The 21,288-nt window shown below is 44.1% G+C and overlaps 1 protein-coding gene across 1 annotated transcript in view; it reads left to right on the forward strand.

The window, feature by feature from the left end:
- LOC147121976 (transcriptional protein SWT1-like) overlaps positions 1-21,288 on the forward strand; it is a 130,027-nt gene that overhangs the window by 64,329 nt on the left and 44,410 nt on the right. The window contains 3 exon segments of the mRNA XM_085978111.1: positions 4,896-5,034; positions 19,039-19,190; positions 21,032-21,273. Of these exon segments, the coding sequence (XP_085834237.1) occupies positions 4,896-5,034; positions 19,039-19,190; positions 21,032-21,273 (533 nt within the window).

Consider the following 21,288-nt stretch of genomic DNA (forward strand, 5'->3'; position numbering starts at 1 on the left):
GTAGCGATTGATCGTCTGGCTGTAGTCAATAACTAGGCGCTGTTTTTCGCCAGTCTTCACTACCACCACTTGTGCTCGCCATGGGCTGGTGCTACTTTCAATAATCCCTTCCTTCAGGAGTCTTGCTACCTCGGATTTAATGAAGCTCCTATCCCCGGCACTGTAACGCCTGCTTTTGGTAGCGATGGGCTTACAGTCGCGGGTGAGGTTAGCGAACAAGGAGGGGGGGGGGACTTTAAGGGTGGAGAGGCTGCAAATGGTGCGCGGCGGGCAATTTAAAAGCTGCTGGCTGCAGACTGAGAGTGGGGGGAGGGGTCCGTCGTACGCTAATGTGACACTCTTAAGGTTGCACTGAAAATCCAACCCCAGTAGAACGGCAGCGCAAAGATGGGGCAGGACCAGGAGTTTAAAATTTTTGTATTCTGTGCCCCTTACTGAAAGGGTCACTACACAGTAGCCACCGACGTCCGCTGGTTGGGCTTTGGAAGCCAAAGAGATCCGATGTCGCGTCGGCAGGACCGGGAGAGAGTAACTGCGCACCATGTCGGGGTGGATAAAGCTTTCCGTGCTCCCGCTGTCAAAAAGGCAGGTAGTGGCGCGGCCGTTTACCTTAATGTCCATCATGGACCTGGACAGTTGATGAGGGAGAGATTGGTCCAGCGTCACGGAGGCCAGCGTATGGTCGAGCGAGTCGATGTGGTCGTCAGATGAGGCGGTGGTTGAGTCCGGGTCCCCCGTGGTTGAAGTTGGAGACGGCCGAGATGGCGGACAAAATGGCGGCGCCCATGGTCCCGATCCCCACGCGGCTGGGGGAGCCCAAGATGGCGGACAAGATGGCTGCCCCCACGGTTCGCACGCGGCGCTGCTGGCGTTAGCGGTTTTACCTTTGCAGGCGCTGACATAGCGTCCTTTCTTCCCGCAGCCGGAGCAGGTAGCGTTTCTCGCCGGGCAGCGTGCTCTGGGGTGTTTTGCCTGGCCACAAAAATAACATTTCTGTGCCTTGGACATCGCAGCAGCAGTTGAAGGTGGCGGTCCCATGACCCAAGGTTGTGGCGTCCACGTTGCGGAGCGGTTAGGGGAGAAGGCGTCCATATTCCTGTGGGCCGCGTCGAGCGAGAGCGCGAGGAACACTGCCTTTCTCAGGTCCATTTCTCCCTTTTCCAACAGTCTCTGCCGGGAGTAGTCGGACCTTAGACCCGCAACGAAAGCATCTCGGATTAGTCCCTCCGTGTGTGCTGTGGCTGATGCTTCTTTGCAATCGCAGTCTCGGCCGAGTATCCGTAGTGCCCGTAGGAAGGCCTCCACCAATTCCCCGGGCTGCTGTCTGCGGGATCTTAAGAGGTGCCGGGCATAGACCGTATTTACCGGGCGTGCGTATTGCCCTTTTAGCAGACCGATAGCCGCCGCGTAGGTCGTCGCGTCCTGGATTATTGTATAAACTTGGTGGCTCACCTTTGAGGCCAGGATTTCCAGCTTGTTTTCGTCCAGGGTCACAGTTGAGGCTTGCAGGTAGGCCTCGAAGCAACGCAGCCAATGCGCGAATTTGGTAGCCGAACCCGCTTCCTGGGGGTCTAGGTCCAGGCATGTTGGTCTGAGGGCTCGCAGCAGCTCCTGTTGCTCAGCGTTTGGTGCAGCAGCCTGCTGTTCAGCAAATGTCGACATTTTGTTTTTGCTAATAAAATTGATGCGCTATCAATTACTCATAAAAGACTGAGAGTTAAGAGAGTAACTAAAGGCTTTTATTAGCAAAGAACAGAGCATGCCTCTCGTGGTTGACTGGGTTCCAAGAAGGCAGGGGGCTGCAGGTCAATCACCTTTATACCTGGGCCTGTGTGGGTGGAGCCAGCCGAGACATGTTGAGGCATGCATAGGTACAACGGTGTGTAACAACAACAACAACAACAGTGGTTTACCACACCTTGTAGGTAGTGGAAAGGTTTTGGGGAGTCAGGAGGTGAGTCACTCACCGCAGAATACCCAGCATCTGACCTGCTCTTGTAGCTACATTATTTGTGTGGCTGGTCCAGTTAAGTTTCTGGTTGATGGTGACCCTCAGGATGTTGATGGTGGGGGATTCGACGATGGTGATGCCATTCAATGTCATGGGGAGGTGGTTAGACATTCTGTTGTTGGAGATGGTAATTGCTTGGCATTTTTGTGGCGCGAATGTTACTTGCCACTTATCAGACAAACCTGAATGTCGTCCAGGCCTTGCTGCATGCGGGCATGGACTGCTTCATTATCTGAGGAATTGCGAATCATCACTGTGCAATCATCAGCGAACATCCCCACTTCTGACCTTATGATAGAGCTAAGGTCATTGATGAAGCAGCTGAAGATGATTGGGCCTAGAACACTGCCCTGAGGAACTCCTGCAGCGATGTCCTGGGGGTGAGATGATTGGCCTCCAACAACCACAACCATCTTCCTTTGTGCTAGGTATGACTCCAGCCAGTGGAGAGTTTTCCCCCTGATACCCATTGACTTCAGTTTTACTAGGGCTCCTTGATGCTACACTTGGTCAAATGCTGCCTTGTCAAGGGCAGTCACTCTCACCTCACCTCTGGAATTCAGCCCTTTTGTCCATGTTTGGACCAAGGCTGCAGTGAAGTCTGGAGCCGAGTGGTGCTGGCGGAACCCAAACTGAGCATCAGTGAGCAGGTTATTGGTGAGTAAGTGCCGCTTGATAGCACTGTCGGCAACACCTTCCATCACTTTGCTGATGATTGAGAGTAGACGGATGGGGCAGTAATTGGCTGGTTTGAATTTGTCCTTTTTGTAGACAGGACATACCTGGGCAATTTTCTATGTTGTCTGGTAGATGCCAGTGTTGTAGCTGTACTGGAACAGCTTGGCTAGAGGCACGGCTAGTTCTGGCGCACAAGTCTTCAGCACGACAGCTGGGATGTTGTCGGGGCCCAGAGCCTTTGCTGTATCCAGTGTGCTCAGTCGTTTCTTGATATCACGTGGAGTGAATTGAATTGGCTGAAGGCTGGTTCCTGTGATGGTAGGGACCTCAGGAGTAGGCCGATATGGATCATCCACTCGGCACTTCTGGCTGAAGTTGGTTGCAAACGCTTCAGCCTTGTCTTTTGCACTCGTGCTGGGCTTTGCCATCATTGAGGATGGGGATATTCATGGAGCCACCTCCTCCTCCTGTTAGTTGTTTAATGGTCCACCACCATTCACGACTGGACGTGGCAGGACTGCAGAGCTTTGATCTGATCGGTTGGTTGTGGGATCGCTTAGCTCTGTCTATAGCATGTTGCTTCCTCTGTTTAGCATGCATGTAGTCCTGTGTTGCAGCTTCCCCAGGTTAGCACCTCATTTTTAGGTACGCTCCTCGCATGCTCTTCAACACTCCTCATTGAACCAGGGTTGGTCGCCTGGTTTGATGGTAATGGTAGAGTGAGGGATATGCTGGGTCATGAGTTTACAGGTTGTGGTGGAATGCAATTCTGCTGCTCTGATGGCCCACAGTGCCTCATGGATGCCCAGTTTTGAGCTGCTAGATCGGTTCTGAGTCTATCCTATTTAGCACGGTGCCAGTGCCACACAACATGATGGAGGGTGTTCTCCATGTGAAGACGGGACTTCGTCTCCACAAGGACTGTTGCTGGTGGTCACTCCTACCAATACTGTCATGAACAGATGCATCTGTGACAGGTAGATTGGCGAGGATGAGGTCAAGTAGGTTTTTCCCTCATGTTGGTTCTCTCTCCACCTGCTGCAGGCCAGTCTGGTAGATATGTCTTTCAGGTCTCTTGTCAGTAGTGGTGCTACCAAGCCACTCTTGGTGATGGACATTGAAGTCCCCTACCCAGAGAACATTCTGTGCACTTGCTACCCTCAGTGCTTCTTCCAAGTGGTGTTCAACATGGAGGAGTACTGATTCATCAGCTGAGGGAGGGCGGTAGGTGGTAATCAGCAGGAGGTTTCCTTGCCCATGTTTGACCTGATGCCATGAGTGTCAATGTTGAGGACTCCCAGGGCCACTCCCTCCTGACTATACCACTGTGCCGCCACCTCTGCTGTCCTGCCAGTGGGAGAGGACATACCCAGGGATGGTGATGGAGGAGTCTGGGACATTGGCTGAAAGATATGATTCTGTGAGTATGCCTATGTCAGGCTGTTGCTTGACTAGTCTGTGGGACAGTTCTCCCAATTTTGGCAGAAGTCCCTAGCTGTTGGTGAGGAGGACTATGCAAGGTCGACTGGGCTGGGTGTGCCTTTGTCGTGTCCGAATCCAGTGCCTACATCGATGCTGGGTGGTCCGTCCGTTTTTTTCTTATAGTTTTTCATCGTGGTTTTGATACAATTGAGTGGCTTGCTAGGCCATTTTAGAGGGCAGTTAAGAGTCAATCACATTGCTGTGGGTCTGGAGTCCCAGATAGACCAGACCGGGTAAGGACAGATTTCCTTCCCTAAAGGACATTAGTGAACCAGATGGGTTTTTACGACAATCCGATAGTCAACTGTTCAGATAAACATTTAGGACTGAATTTCTGCAGGGGTTCCACCGGAGTTATGGTGGGAGACCGGTGGAAACTACATACATTTCCACCCCTAAATATTTTCTGACTTTAAGCCCAGAATGATTTAACCCTTCTGGTAATGAATCATCCTTTTGCAGAATTCCAGATATCCATGTTTTGATCAGAGCTATTCTGACATGTCTTATATCGAGGATTATAACTAATACAGTATTAGCCTTTGTGTGAAACATTATAAATGTGTTTATTTATAGTATTTTCCAAATAAATAAATTAACCAAAATGTACTACTTTTAAATGTTATGGCTGAACTATTACCAAAGTGCTTAGAATGGTTAAATAGTAACAGGTCAAATTAAGGATGATGTAATTGCTGTGATCTGTTTCTGATCCTGATATTAGATACTGTTTCTGAAGCCTCCTTGGTCCTTGGAAGACATATTACTATGTATGAAGAAACACTGGATCGCTGTGTTTGGCCTAATTGTGAAAAGAAATTTGCTGTCATCTGTGGAGATCATAAGTGATTGTTTTCAAACAGGTATGTGCAGAGAATTAGATTTCTGAATTTGGTAAGTTGTGGAGGGGGAGGGGTGTAGTTAATGACATAAACTCAGGATATAAGTTTAATAGGTGTTACTGTGAAGCAGCAGTCAGATTCGCATAACTGACAGCAAAATTTACTTCTACATTAAGGCCACTGTGTTATAAGAACATAAGAAATAGGAGCAGGAGTAGGCCATACGGCCCCTCGGGCCTGCTCCGCCATTCAATAGGATCATGGCTGATCCGAATCTAGACTCACGTCCACGTCCCTGCCCGCTCCCCGTAACCCCTAATTCCCTTATCTGCTAGGAAAATGTCTATCTCCATTTTAAATTTATTTAATGTTGCAGCTTCCACAGCTCTCTGGGGTAGCAAATTCCATAGATTTACTACCCTCTGAGTGAAGAAGTTTCTCCTCATCTCAGTTTTGAAAGGGCAGCCCCTTATTCTAAGATTATGCCCCCTAGTTCTAATCTCACCCATCAGTGGAAACATCCTCACCGCATCCACCCGATCAAGCCCCCTCACAATCTTATATGTTTCGATAAGATCGCCTCTCATTCTCCTGAATCCTTCAAAGTGACACATGCTGCTAGTTTACTTTTACTAAATTTCTTATCAATGTAACATAGCTTATATGTGCCTACATAACAATAGCCCATGCCCTGCAAACAGTTGAGATGTTTCAGTGACATGTTAAACTGCTTTATAACTGCAAGTATTTCCTTTTCATGGATTAGGGTTCTAAAAAGCACATGTTTAGTCTGGATCAAAAATTGTGAACTTCAGGCATGACTGAGTACAGTAAATAGATGTTTACTTTCCAAAAATCTGTTCATCTTTTTGGGGTCTTTTCCATTCTTGGTCATGTTTTCAGATTTTTCCTGATACAGTAGTATGACTAATTCAGTCTTACCTATACCCTATTTCATGGCACATTTTTAAGTGTATAATTTTGTAAAAAATAATTGGAAGCCCTACCCATCCCCAACTAATTTTTTTTTGCTGATTATGTAACCTCCCCATTAAAGCGCTTTGGGACATCCTGAGGCCGTGAAAGGTGCTATATAAATACAAGTCTTTCTGTCTTTCATTCTATTACAGATGGTGCTCTGCTAACTTCATGTAAATGGTTTGCTGGGGTAAATTTCATATACTGTCATTCCATTTTGAACATTCTTAAAATGTTGTATGGTCATAATTTCCAAATCTTTAAACAGAGTCTTCCTGTGTATGCTAATTCAGATTATTGTCCCCTGCCTAGTTCTCCTCTTCCTCTTTAATATTAGCCAATACAATGTGATCAACCCAGATCAGTCTTTATTAAGACGATAATCATTGATTATGGAGTAAGCATGATGGAGATTTCCCCTGGCTGGTACCATCCCATTGTGTTACAGAGGAGCTATGTAACTTAAGACCATTTAAAAATGATTAAAAAAAGTTAAGATCAATGAGCAACTTTTTGGGTAATACCCATCGATGATATAATTTGCAATAGATATGTGGATTAATATAGCGCTACTCATGTAGAAGAGTTAGCTGATCTTAGCATGGGTTGAAGTAAGAATGCCTCAGCATCACTAGGGTAGGGAAGGGGAAAAAAATCAAACAATATTTTTGTTCCTGACCGATATCAAGTGATTCCAACTGAGAAATGTATATGTGTGGATCTTATGTGGATATGCCATGGTGGAAGAGTGGGGGAATATTCGACTGCCACAGGATGAATGAATCATAGCAGCTGCCTGGGTACCTGGCACAGACCTTCATGATTCTCTTAGTGTGATCACATACTAGCTGGACATTGATTTAGTAAAACCCTTTGTGGTTAACTAAAGCTCCTAGCTGGTCCTGCGGTGCCCTGATAGCAACATGAGTGCAGTCAATATCGCCTTGCATGCTAGGGAAGCCAGCCATTGCTGCAAATCCCAAGGCGCTCTCGTTTTCATCAGTTGAGAGCGAGGTGTAGTGGTTCTCTGGCAGATAGTGTGAGATGCAACCAATGTCCCCCATAGCAGCCCGGATCGATCCACACATAGAAATTCAGAGCGGTGGTCACCTTCACAGGGCATGACTCTCAGACTGCAGATCTTGATGCATGAGGTCGCAGAGGCCAATAATAACCTGCCTCAATAAGAACAGCCCCCTCATGCACTGCTCCTCAGATGTCAAAAAAGGTGACCCTTGGCCTGTATACCCTGTTGGAAGGGTAAGGCATTCTTTGAGCAGGCCCTTACCTACTGCTTCTGATGGATGCTGTTATTACTGCTCTTCCTCCTCCTCGTCCTGCACCCAGCATAAGGCAGCAAGAGCAGCACCCATTATAAACTTTGACAGCTTCAGGGTCAGTGAACAAAAGAGACTTGGAAATAAGCAATATTGAAAGTCACAAGTAACTGCAAGTACAAAAATCTCAGCAGCCAATGCCAATGATCTGAGTGCTTGCAGGTCCCTACCAGTTTATATCCTACAACCTGCTGAATCTGCCACAAATCCCGTTAGGTCTTACCTAGTGGACTCGCCAATAGATAGGACTTATGCATTTTGCGCCAAACCAGCACACCCCGTTCCCACCCGATGGGGAGGTTTAAAATTCCCCTCGTGGTGTTTCACAGAGGCCCATTCTTAGTCAATCTATATAAAAATGGTTTGGACGTGGGAATTATAGAGCAGTATTGAAATTTCCTGATGACACCAAATGGGAAGGATGGCACATAGTGACAAGATTTGTAAAAACTACCGAAGGACACAGATAGGCTAGACGAATGATTGAGGCAGGTTATTATTGGCCTCTGCGACCTCATGCATCAAGATCTGCAGACTGCTGCGTCTGAGAGTCATGCCCTGTGAAGGTGACCACCGCTCTGAATTTCTATGTGTGGATCAATCCGGGCTGCTATGGGGGACATTGGTTGCATCTCACACTATCTGCCAGAGAACCACTACACCTCGCTCTCAACTGATGAAAACGAGAGCGCCTTGGGATTTGCACGGTGGCATAGTGGTTAGCACTGTTGCCTCACAGCGCCAGGGACCCGGGTTCAAATCCGGCCTCGGGTGACTGTCTGTGTGGAGTTTGCACATTCTCCCCGTGTTTGCGTGGGTTTCCTCCGGGTGCTCCGGTTTCCTCCCACAGTCCAAAGATGTGCGGGTTAGGTTGATTGGCTATGATAAATTGACCCTTAGTGTTAGGGGGATTAAATACGTGGGGTTACGGGGATAGGGTGGGATATGGGTCGGTGCAGGCTCGATGGGCCGAAATGGCCTCTATCTGCACTGTGGGGTTCCTGTGTGATTTCCTGTGAAATGGTTTCTTCATTCAATAGTCTTGATTTTAGAAAGTGAACAACTGAAACAGATGGGGGAAAACACAAGGCTGAATACAGACAAGATAATGGTAAGCAAAAGCAAAATACTGCAGATGCTGGAAATCTGAAATAAAAACAGAAAATGCTGGAAATACTCAGCAGATTAGGCAGCATCTGTGGAGAAAGAAACAGAGTTAACGTTTCAGGTTGATGAGATAATAGCAAGATTATTTTGTGGGACAATTGGACCATCACATTGTACAAGCATGAATTACTCTGTGACTAAATACCATGGCCCGTAATCTCGCGATCTCTGGCGAGAACTTTAGTTTCCTCGACGTGAAATTGATTGTAGCGCTGCCAAAAGGGGAAGAGCAGCAGTGATGTCATTGATCTGTCTAAGTAGCCAATCACATTAAAGAATTCTCACAGACAGCAAACCAGGAAATGAAGAGCACTGATTATCTACACTTTTTAAAAATGTTAGAGAGCGAAATAAAGATTGGGATATACGAACGAGGTTCAGGTGGAAGCTGAAATATCATGAACAAACTTTAAAAAAAACATTTTTTTTTTAAATCTAATAATTTTTTATCATAATGGAGAAATCTGACATTCCACAAATATAAAATTAGTTTTTCAGGGTGAGAACAGTTGTTTAGCAGTCAATACGCCGGTAAAACCCCAGTTACACCTATTCCAACAAGGATCAACATTTAATGTGGTGTTTAACAGCGATATTAACGCGAAAAAGCTTAAGTTTTCGTCAGTGTCACTGATTGCCGGCTATGAGGGGGGCGGGTCCACTATGCAGCCTGTGGCAGAGCAGTGAATGACTGACCGCAACTTTAGGATTTCCGCGTTTAGCTGCGCATGCGCTATCTCCTGAAGTTACCATCAGTTTCAGAGGGGTAATGACGGCGAATGCTGACAGTTCGCCGTCATTACCCACCACAACATCCGGGCCATTGTTACCATTTGGCAAGGCAAACAACCATTCACATGGGGGGTGGGGTGGGGGGGGGCATTTTACATGGAGAAAAATAGACATGAGCACTTGAAGTGTACTGCAGAAAAATGAAGTGAAACCTAATACAGGAAACTTTCGATTAACCGGCCCCTAAATAACCGGAACGCTCTATCCACTGGCAAAATTCAGGAGTCGGTTCAGGTAACTTTTTTTACTTTTAGTTACTTTTTTTAATTGATTTGTTGCTGTGCAAGGGTGTAGATGAAGCTGTTGCTAAGCTACAGAGACGCTTGCAACTTGTGCCGATTGTTTTGAAGCTGTACAGGGTTTGTTGCTTTATACGGAGCTCTGACCTCCGTATCTTTTACTATAGCGTTCGGTTATCCAGAATTGTTGATGAACCGGCAACACGTCGGTCCCATCCGTGCCGGATACCTGAAAGTTTCCTGTAGCAGATTAATATGTGGCCATATGCAATTGAACATACTGAGAACAATTAAAGCCAACACATGACAGTATGTTCAGAAAATATTTTAATGCACTCTACATTCCTTCTAATGAGCTATAAATGTGCAAAGTCCCAAATCTGGTTAGTGTTGGCACAAAGCACAACCATTGGCGTACAAAATTAGGAGACTAATAAATCCATTTATTGATGGGATCTTGTTGGACCAAAACAGATCATAGATGAAGCACAACATGCAAAACTTTTAACAAAAGTTACCTACTTCCCTATTTCTTTATCCTTTTTAAAGACACTATACCTGGAACATTAAGCTCCCATTCATGCCCAGCTTGTAACCAGGTCTCTGCAATGGCTACTATGTTGTACACTTTGAGCTGAATTTGTGCTTCTAATTCGCTGTTTTATTTCTTTTTTTTTAATTCATTGATGGGATGTGGGCGTCGCTGGCTAGGCCTGCATTTAGTGCCCATCCCTAATTGCCCTCGAGAAGATGGTGGTGAGCTGCCTTCTTGAACCGCTGCAGTCCATATGGTGTAGGTACACCCACAATGCTGTTAGGAAGGGAGTTCCAGGATTTTGGCCCAGCGACAGTGAAGGAACGGCGATACAGGTCCAAGTCAGGATGGTGTGTGGCTTGGAGGGGAACTTGTAGGTGGTGATGTTCCCATGCGTCTGCTGCCCTTGTCCTTCTAAGTGGTAGAGGTCGCGGGTTTGGAAGGTGCTGTTGAAGGAGCTTTGGCGAGTTGCTGCAGTGCATCTTGTAGATGGCACACACTGCAGCCACAGTGCGCCGGTGGTGGAGGGAGTGAATGTTGAAGGTGGTGGATGGAGTGCCAATCAAGCGGGCTGCTTTATCCTGAATGGTGTCGAGCTTCTTGAGTGTTGTTGGAGCTGCACTCATCCAGGCAAGTGGAGAGTATTCCATCACACTCCTGACTTGTGCCTTGTAGATGGTGGAAAGGCTTTGGGGAGTCAGGAGGTGAGACACTCGCCGCAGAATTCCCAGCCTCTGGCCTGCTCTTGTAGCCACAGTATTTATATGGCTGGTCCAGTTTCTGATCAATGGTAACCCCCAGGATGTTGATAGTGGGGGATTCAGTGATGGTAATGCCATTGAATGTCAAGGGGAGATGGTTAGAGTCTCGCTTGTTGGAGATGGTCATTGCCTGGCACTTGTGTGGTGCGAATGTTACTTGCCACTTGTCAGCCCAAGTCTGAATGTTGTCCAGGTCTTGCTGCATATGGACACGGACTGCGTCAGTATCTGACGAGTCTCGAATGGTGCTGAACAATGTGCAATCATCAGCGAACATCCCCACTTCTGACCTTATGATGGAGGGAAGGTCATTTATGAAACAGCTGAAGATGGTTGGGCCTAGGATACTGCCCTGAGGAACTCCTGCAGTGATGTCATGTGATTGAGATGAATGACCTCCAACAACCACAGCCAACTTCCTTTGTGCTAGGTATGATTCCAACCAATGGAGAGTTTTCCCCTTGATTCCCATTGACTTCAGTTTTGCTAGGGCTCCTTGATGCCACACTTGATCAAATGCTGCCTTGCTACGTTAAAGGTGCTACATAAATGCAGGTTGTACTTGTTCAATAAAGCATGTAGTAAACGTTACTGCAAAAGCAGTGTTTTAAAAAGTCTTTCTACTGAGCACCACCTGTAGATATTTTGGTGTGCACCATAAATAGACCCTCCACATTTTGACAAATATAGGCAAGAAAACTATCTGTTTTAAAAGAAATGCTTTACATCTAAAACTCTCCAAACAGCTAAACGTTCTCATAGTGTATATACCACATGTATTTCAATAGCTTCCAAATGACACGGTGTTGTAAACCTTTCTAGCTGCAGTATTTATACTTCTAACCTATTTAGTGACTAGATTTCAGCTGACTTGGTGATTTTTCTCAGTAGCCTTACTGGGCTGCTTCACGTGACAGCACAGGCCAGTTCATAGTTTCCAAAGACAGCAAGTAGAAACACAACCAGCATGCACTGCAGGGTTTAAGCGAGTCCAGAAAACAGGTTGGCTGTGCCTGTTGTGCTTGTGAGTTATGAAACCCACCAGCATTTCATGACTAGTTTTCATACCTCACTGATTTCCAACATGTCTTCCATATAAGACATTTCCTATAGAATTAATAGTTTGGCTGTATTACCTTCTATTTAGATCCAGTAGAGTTTACATGTTCACTTGGTGTTATAACATTTATTGTGGCTACAAAAGCAGCACTAATTTGATTGCTTGGGGTACCGACATCTATTTTTAAATTGCTGGTTTAAGAGCATTTAGCCACCCCACTGGTGCTGCTTTAATCTTGCAACAAAGGCTTTGTTAAACGTGTAATTGTGCTTTGAACTGTTAATTCCCTCTGTCAGTTGAGGCTTGTCCATTGCATAATCTTAAACTGAGGTAACCTGAGTTTACCCCATATTGTTCCATTGCATCATTCTCAGAGCGATGGCCTCTTGTTCTGACTGAACTTGCCACCATCTGTTTTGCATATTTCACTTTTCTGGTAAATATAGCATTAGCTCTGTAATAATGGCTTGTCATGAGTAACATTTCTAGCATCAAGTTTCTGTGCACATCTGAATTTGCTAGAACTGTGATGTCATGACATATAAAAAAGAATTGTAAGTGTAAAGGAACGGCAGTTTTGGCAGTTGCTGAATTCAGAATTCTCCAAATGTTATCCTTGTAGAGGAGACATTACACTGTTGAGTCTTCATTAGAGACCTTAGTGCAGACATGAATAGTTATGAGGAAAGATTATTGTACAGTGGTACAGATCCAGTACTAAATTAACAAGATTTGCAGCACAGAAAGCAATTGTTTGAAATCCTAATAGCCTGGAATTTATCCATAGGTTACTTGTTCGCAATAACTAATTTAAGTTTATGGGGATTTCTATTTACATTTTTTACTTTACTTTTTATAATATACTAAATTGTGGTATTACACAAGGATATTTCAAAGTATGGAGTACAGCTGTAATATTTAGTTGCTAAGTTGAAGCTGGGTCCCTTTAAGACCATTGATCAACTACTCTGCAGGGAAGTGGTCTAAAAAGGCACATCAAGAGGGTAATTCCAAGGAACGTTTCTGTAAATTTCCAGTTGCTTGTCAATCCCTTAGAGAAAAGTCAGATTGTCAAGATCAGGAAAACCAGCAGGAAATGATTAACTTTTAAAAATATTTTTCACACTTTTAATTATGATGCCTGAAGTGTGATGGACATGCATTACACAGATTTCCCTCTGTCTCACTCTAGATTTTCCACCCATCCTACCCCCACGCACCCCCCCCCCCCGCCGATTTTTCATTGGATCTGTGGTGGGTGGGGACAGAAATTGCTCTGGGATATGCTCTTCTGTGCCTCCCCACTTTAGTGACTTGCCTCATCCTGAGCTCAACAGTACAATATTTTCCACTATTTGCATCATTTTTATGCTTAGGCCCAGATGTTCAATATTCAAAGATTGACTCAGGTGGGCCTAAAAAAATGTTCCCACTGCAGGGACTATCCAGTTGCTCTTGGAGCATTGTCTTGCATATGCCCCAAGAGGAAGGATGTGAAAAAAATTAAATTGCCCTTTTACCAGCTGCCTAGAGACTGTTGGCACCCCTTATGATGCGGGAGGCCTCCAAGGAAAGGCTACTGCAACAAAACTCTGCCCGTGTTTCGGACGGACTTCCCAGCAGAGGTCTGGGAGACGGCTTCCTGTATTTAAATGGCACCAAACACCAATGCCACAATTTTAGCCAGGGTCAGGGATGCATCTCCATGGCAGGTGCAAGTCAGATCCTGAGTTAAAGGGGCTGAAAAATCTAGGCGCCTCTCAGTATATGCATGAGGACTAGGGATATAGCCTAAAAATTAGAGCCAGGTCTTTCAGGAGTGAAGTTAGGAAACAATTCTACACACAAAGGGTGCTGGAAGTTTGGGACTCTCTTCCACAAACAGTAGTTGATGCTAGGTCAGTTGTTAATTTTAAATCTGAGATTGATAGATTTTTGTTAACCAAAGGTATTAAGAGACATGGGGCAAAGGCAGGCATATGGAGTTAGGTCACAGATCAGCCATTATCTCATTAAATGCCAGAACAGGCTCGAGGGGCTAACTGGCCTACTCCTGTTCCATTCCTATGGTGTTGCTCAAAGTGAATCAGAGTTTTTTAACAACCAGGGATAGTATGCCATGTAGTATATCGGAGACACCAACTTAGTGAATAAATAAGTCAAAGAGTGATTTCATTACATGGTATTCTGGGATTTTTACCAGTACTTTGGGGATTGAATTTGCAGTTTTCCATGAAAAACTATAAAACAGTGTTCTTTATTATATGTACCTTTACCTATGCTCTCAATTTTTACTTTTTTTTTTAAAGTCCAGGATACACAGCAAGATAGTAGTCAGTACCTAATTGATTAGCAGCACTGGTAAGGGGGAGGTCCTGGGTTTTAGTAATATAGGGATAAGCAACCTGGATTTTGTAGTGTGGAGTGGATGAGCCTGGGATTTGATAGCACTAGGTTGGGGTCAGTGTTGCCAGATTTGGCAAGACAATTAGGTTAGGTTTTTTCTTGCTGTGTGGGGAACAATGGCTTTGGGCAGGTGCCTAATTTTTGGGCTAGTTTGTTAACCGAAAGTGGCATTTCTTTCCAGGTCTCACTTAAATGTGCTGCTGCTAAACTCACAATTGGAACGTTGAATCCCATCTGCACGTCGCACAAGTGCACCCCATTGCTATGGGGACTGGTTGGCCCATACACAAGGGCATAAACTTGGCAACGGTGCAAGGCGGGGTGGGGAGGAGAAGTCTCAGATCACGAGAGTTTAAGCAATTGATGACTGTGTTGATTTTGGCTTGAGTGGCGTGCTTAAGCTTTGCATTATTGTCTGGGCTGCTGGTGTAGGTTGTGTAGTACCTGGAGCCCAGGTAATAATTGATGAATTTATCACTTCCAGTGATCATTTTTATTTTATTCAGCTAAATTTTGACAGATGGGTTGCTTTTAATGTTAGGTAACGCAGTGATGGTGAAGGGAATTAGAATTAAAGTTTTAGATAGCGAATACATGAAGCAGAAATGATCTGGCTGCAGGTTGAGTTTAAATGATTTTCTAAACAAATCTCTCACAAAGCCTGGTTGTATATACATTAGTTATTAACCTAAAAGAACAGTCTAGGTTGCTTGTATAATTTTTTTTAAAGATTGGTGTACAATTAAATTGAATCAATATTATTTTCCCCCGAGTGTATTTCTTACATTCAACATTTTTTAAAGAACTTTTAATTTAATCGTTTTCAAAACAAGGTTTAGGGTGTGCAAACAAGGTAAGCCATTCTTACAAAATGCTAAAAGTTTGCCCCCTGGACTGACTCTGCCCCTGGACACCTGACCCCTGGCAAATTTTGGAGCGGCTACATCACTAATTTCAATACTTAAAATGTTGGCATCTCTATTGACAATAGTAATATGTGGTTGGTGTAATGGAGTATTTAACACTGTGGCTCCTTTACATGCACTAGATTCTCCTGCTGGTAGGTGATGGCTTTACCCTGCATCAGATAAATAAACTAGGAGTCGGTAGGAGCTTTGATACAAAGAGCCCAGTTCAAGATCAGGGAGCACTCGGGAATACCTCGAGACCCCTAGACAAAAATAATACCTTGTGCCAAATCACAGAACCTAGTGTCCTGACCTAGGCTTAGGCACAAATCAGAGCAAAAATGGGCTGCAACTTGAGAGGATTAATAACTATTATTTTATTGGACAATCAGAGTGTTTACAAAATAGAGTAAAGACACAAAAGTTACATTTGTTGCACTGCTTTGGCATATTTTCACATATGGGAACATAGGAACAGTAGTAGGCCATTCAGCCCTTCGAGCCTGTTCCACCTTTTAATTAGATCATGGCTAATCTATACATCAACTACATTTACCCACCTTTTCTTTATATCCCTTGATACCCTTACCTAACAAACATCTATCCATCTCAGTCTTAAAAATCTCAATTAACCCAGAAACCAGAGGCTCTTGGGGGAGAGTTCCAGATTTCCACTATCCTTTGTGTGAAAAAGTGCTTCCTGATTTCACTCCTAAATGGCCTAGCTGCGGTTTTAAGATTGTGCCTCCTTGTTCTAGATATCCCCACCAGAGGAAATAGTTTCTCTGTAACTACCCTATTGAATCCCTTTATCATTTTAAAGACCTTGATTGGTGTAATATATAGTTTTGATCAGAACACTTGCTTAAGTTTTACATGATATTATTTCAAGTTGGCTTTTTGCGTGACTGCATTTTTTAGTTGCACAGTGTTGTGGATTTGCAGGGAACTTCTGTCAGAAGCGTCAGCTTTTTGTACAACCTTTTGGATCTGGATTAGTAGTAATAATGAATAGTTCAGCATTTTCCACTTGGACACGTCATTTAATTTTAGAATAAATGTTTCAGTTCTGAGAACTTTTTCATTTATTCAGCTGAAATTGCAGTGGGAATTCTAAATATTAAAAAAATCTCAAGTTGCATTTTTTTGGTTATTTTCTATTGAAAGTTTGCCAGAAATTACAGGATTGCTTGAGAGAATAGGCTGCAAAAAGTGTTGACACTTCATTTTTTCTGAAAAAGGATATTTTAGGGATAAACTGGAACTAGTCTGCTATTTTGTTTTTTATATTAAAATATAGATTATGAGATGCAAATGGTTAATTTAATGTTGTTTCATACCGGATGCATATTTATCTTTTTGTTACATATATAAATATATTGGGAACCAGCATGGTTACAACATTTCTGTCGGCCAAATACACAAAGCTAGCCTTTAAGAGGCAATCCGTTTTATTGTCAATTCAAAATGGTACTTTTCCCTTTCATTTGCAGTTCCAGAAAGTTGCTAACCTGTATAAATGCACTGAATGCATTAAAGACCTATTATTATTATTTATTATTTTTATTTATTACTGTATTTCTATTAGTATTTTTATCATTGCTATGCCATATTTATTCCAATGTTGGGAGGACTCGTAAAAATCAACATTTCATTGTGCAGTACACACGTTTGCTGCATATATGACAAATAAAATTGAATTGAATTGACCTCGGTGATGCAGAGGTGTGGTTTTGACAAATTAATGATGTTCTTTAAAAAAAAAAATCCAATCCAGCTAAATTTAAAATAGAAGTTTGAAATCATGCAGCTGTGTTAGTAGAAATCTTTTATTCATCAGTATTAACACTACTAATTTGATTGGACTGAACCCTCCTACAGTCCCAGTTCTTCAAGTACCATGTTTATTGGAGTTTGAGCTAATTAGGCAACATAATATTGGGCTACTTTTGGGCTAGTATTTGGTTGATTTTAGGCAACAAACATATAATCCTCGGTGGGGGATCCTGGCATTCGGCAAATCTCAGTTGGATTACTGGAATTTGGTAGCATTTAAACAGAAATGCTAAGGTATAGTGGTTGCTGGGGTGTGAAAGTGAGGGAAGAATACACTTCACCAGTGAAAGAATTTGGAAAGAAGGGCGTTAATTGTGTTACTGCCCACAGATTTCGAAAAAATTCCTTGAAAGTGAATAAAGTGTTTCCCACTGAACTGTATAACCAAATATTACATGTAAATAATAATTGTTTTGGAATTCTGCATATAGACAAAACTCATTCAAATACAAATTAGAAAGTTTTACAAGGCATAGTTGAATGTTAGGCTGATGCAGCATTGTGTTAAGATTTAATTTTAGTCTGTTTACCATGACAGCCAAGAAGTTAAACCCACAAATGGGAAATGATTAAAGCTGTATTCCCACTCAATTTGTTTTAAATTTTATTCCTAGACATTTATATATATGTCATCTAAAAAAAATTATAGCAATAAATAATTTTGTAGTTATAAATATACATTTTTATTTAATAGCATTAAATCTCGAGGTGCTTTAGAGCCATTTGTGAGTTGCTGGTGAAACTGTTGCCTAGATGTTAAGAAAACACTGAAAAAGGCTATTGAACTAATTTTTAAACACTGCCATTGTTCTTCTTTTGTGCATGTTGCATTCTGGTAGTGAATGGGCTTTACTGAGTGGCTGTTTTTTTGCAATCTGGTCCAACTTACTGCCGACAGTAGGACAAAATGTCAGCAACACCTCCTACATAAGTCGCACACCAGTCACCTGGAGCTCACTCCAGCCCATCTAAATAGGGTAACAGTCACAGCTTTGGTGGTTTAACCAAAGCTTACCAAGCACTGACACAATGAGAGGAATTTAACCCCATAAAACAGGTGGGTTGGGGTCGGGTTTGAGGTTAAAGTTTTAAAAATCTGAATCCTGACACCAACACGCCTACTCCCGGTTTTAACGGGTACGGGCGGCCAATCCGCTCCCAGAGGCAGGTTGGCACTTTAAATATTATAATGAGGCTGGCGTGCCTCATGGTGATCTAGCATTTTAAATTTAACTGTGGGCTGGCGGGATTCACAGGCCTTGGGGAATCTGCCAGCTAAAGGGAGGCGAGGACTGCTGGATCCAGGAGGTAAGTGCCTTTCCACTTGGACACCCCCTGACTCTTCCGACCTCCCTCCAATCTCCCCACCTGGCCCCCGATTCCCCCCACCCCCAGCCTCTGATTTCCCCTCTTCTCCCCCCCCCCCCCCCCCGGCCTCCGACCCCCAGCCCCACGAGGCCTCCGATCTCTGATTCCCACCTCCAGCCATCATCCCCTCTGACAATCTTCATCCCCCAACCCCTCCCCCCAACTTCTAGCCCCCGGCTTCGCCGACAAACTCCAGCCCCCAACCCCACTGATGATCTTCAGCCCCCGACCTCGCTGACAATCTTCAGTCCCCGACTCCGCCGACAAACTTCAGCCTTCCAATCCCCCCCTCATCCCTCCCTCCCTTCTCTCTGTGGCCTTCTTCCACAGGCCTATCCGCCCAACAGCCAGCCAGCCTCTCCATCTGGCTGGCTTTGGGTGGGCAACAGAGAATCAAAATGTTAATCAGGCGCTGCCTTTAAATTCGGCAGGGCCTGAGGGAAACCCATTCTCCCAGGTTTTTCAAGCGCATTCCAGCCCTCCCGCTCCCTACCTGCCTCCAAGTTAAAATTCCAGCCAATGGGTGAGCACTTCAGCACCTCTGCCTCTCCCTACAGTCAGCCCCCAGGGCTAACATTTATTTAAAAGGAGTATCTGTTTTACTGCCTTTAACCTAATTTGTCTTTTTAACCATCTAGATAAGAGGCCAGAGTATAATCGTTTTACTCTTACCTGGATGTTGCTAGAATCCCAAAAGCTCTTACAAGCCTTCAGCTCAAGATCAGATTATGGCGGTGTTCTCCCACACACCTTGGCTATTGTGGATGAGTTGCTTAATAAGGTTTCTGAGGTACCTTATTTTTTTTAATTGTATAGTTACAAGTAATGTTGGCATAGCTGTTATAGTAGGTAAAAGTTCATACTGTTCTTGATGAAAACAATGGCATGAATCATTAACAGTCCATTTTTAACAGTACCAAATATGGTGAAATTTTAGACTGGGGCTACTCAAGTGGCAGACTGCGAGCCATATCGGAACTGGGAAGCCATTAACTCTGAACTGCATCTCTGCAGTTTCCCCATGACAGTCGACACCCTCTGTTCCCTGATTCCCCATACAAGGTTTTTTCTGATTTGCCTCTCCCAGGAGATTGCATGGATATGGGGGAAAGGGATGGGATTAATGGTGTGAGCAGGTTGCACCATGTGGGATGGGACAGGCTCGACAGACCAGCTGGCCTTTTTTTGTCCTTTTTTGTATGTTGGTAGTGTTATTCCCTACTTTGAACTGCTGCTTTACTCATGGGTATAACACTGGATGGAAATTCCTGATCTAATAGCTTTGTATAATCAGGAATCATTGCGCACAACATTGAATCCCCGAGCAAAGTGGCAGGAAGGAGTTGGCACTAGTGGTGAGCAGGGCAACGGCGGCATAGTGCCCCCATGAACTGGTGGGATGAGTAATGGAGAGAAAGATGCCTCTGAACTGGGTGGGAAGGGGTAAATAGAGTGCCTTTGTGAACTGGGTGGGTGTGAGGGTAGAGAAGAGATGTTCTGTCAACTGGTTGGGTGGGTGGTGAAAAGAATGCCTCTGAACTGGGAGAGAGGAGTGCCACTGACAGGATGGGTGGAAGGGTGAAGTTTAGCCCCGTGAACTGGATGGGATGGAGGAGAAGAGTGGGGAAGGTAAGAGGGCATCATGATGGGAGGACAAGTGGCCGAGAATAGTTAGGAAAGAGTATTCTTTCTATTGTAATGAGCCTTTAGCTTTCCTTTAAGTTGGAATTTGAATGAACTAGTAATTAATTAAAACAATAACGACTTCCTATTTACATAGCATCTTTCAACATAAAAAATGCCCACAGATAGGTTTACAAAAATGGATGATGAGCCAGAAAAGGATCGATTAGGAGGAGTGACCAAAAGCTTGGTCAAGTATATAGGTTTTGGGGAGGTTTTTAAAGGAGAAGAGAGAGATTTAATGAGGGATTTCCACAGAGGACTTAGACAGCTGAAGGGAGGTGGGTGTGTATAAGAGACTGGTGTCAGAGGAACGGAGTGTTCGAGGAGCAGGGATTATAGGGCTGGCGAAGTTTAAGACTGGGATTGAGGCCATTAGGGATTTAAAGATGAGGACCTGAATTTTTAATTTAAAGTGTTAGGGCATGAGATACCAATGTAGGTCAGCAAGGATAGGAGTGATGGGTAAACGAGACTTGGTGCACGACAGGATACAGGAAGCAGAATTTTGGGTAAGTTGGAGTTTATGGAAGTTAGAGGCTGGGAGGCCAAGAAGGAATCCAAACTAATTTGTTTCTTGTTTTCAGTCTCCTAGCTCTTGTAAACCACCTGTGTTGCTTGGCTTTGACACTTGAAATTATGAGATGCAGTGTTCATGATAAACACAGTTTCAATGTGTCAGCCTTGGTTCAGTAGTAACGCTCTTGCGTCTGAGTTATTAGGTAGCGGGTTCAAACCCCACTTTAGAGACTTGAGCACATAATCTAGGCTGACGTAGTCTAGGCTGACACTTCAGAGGTGCTGTCTTTCAGCTGAGACATTAAACAGAGGCCCTGTCAGCCCCCTCGGGTGCATGGCACTATTCAAAGAAGAGCAGGGAAGCTTTCCCACTGTCCTGACCAATATTTATCCCTCAACCAACATTTTTTCTTCCCTCGTGTTATGAAGGGTGGCAGCAAAAATGAACTACATTCAAAATCTTCAGAAAAGTCAGAAGGGTCTTCTGAAAAGTTGGAAATTTCAGTTGAGTCACCTTTGAACCCTGATCCAGGGAGAAATGTAACTCTGTTTCCGTTCAACTGTAATACTGGATACCCCACGTCAGAGATGGGAAACTCTCAAGATGTGAGCAAAAGTCAACAAATCTGGGCCACCTTTGAGAACGTCTGGAATATAATAAACAAATACAGGTATAAAAAGGCATT

This window comes from Somniosus microcephalus, chromosome 3, assembly GCF_052327205.1.
Source record: "Somniosus microcephalus isolate GS21.2 chromosome 3, FLI_Smic_1.0, whole genome shotgun sequence".
Classification (NCBI taxonomy): domain Eukaryota; kingdom Metazoa; phylum Chordata; class Chondrichthyes; order Squaliformes; family Somniosidae; genus Somniosus; species Somniosus microcephalus.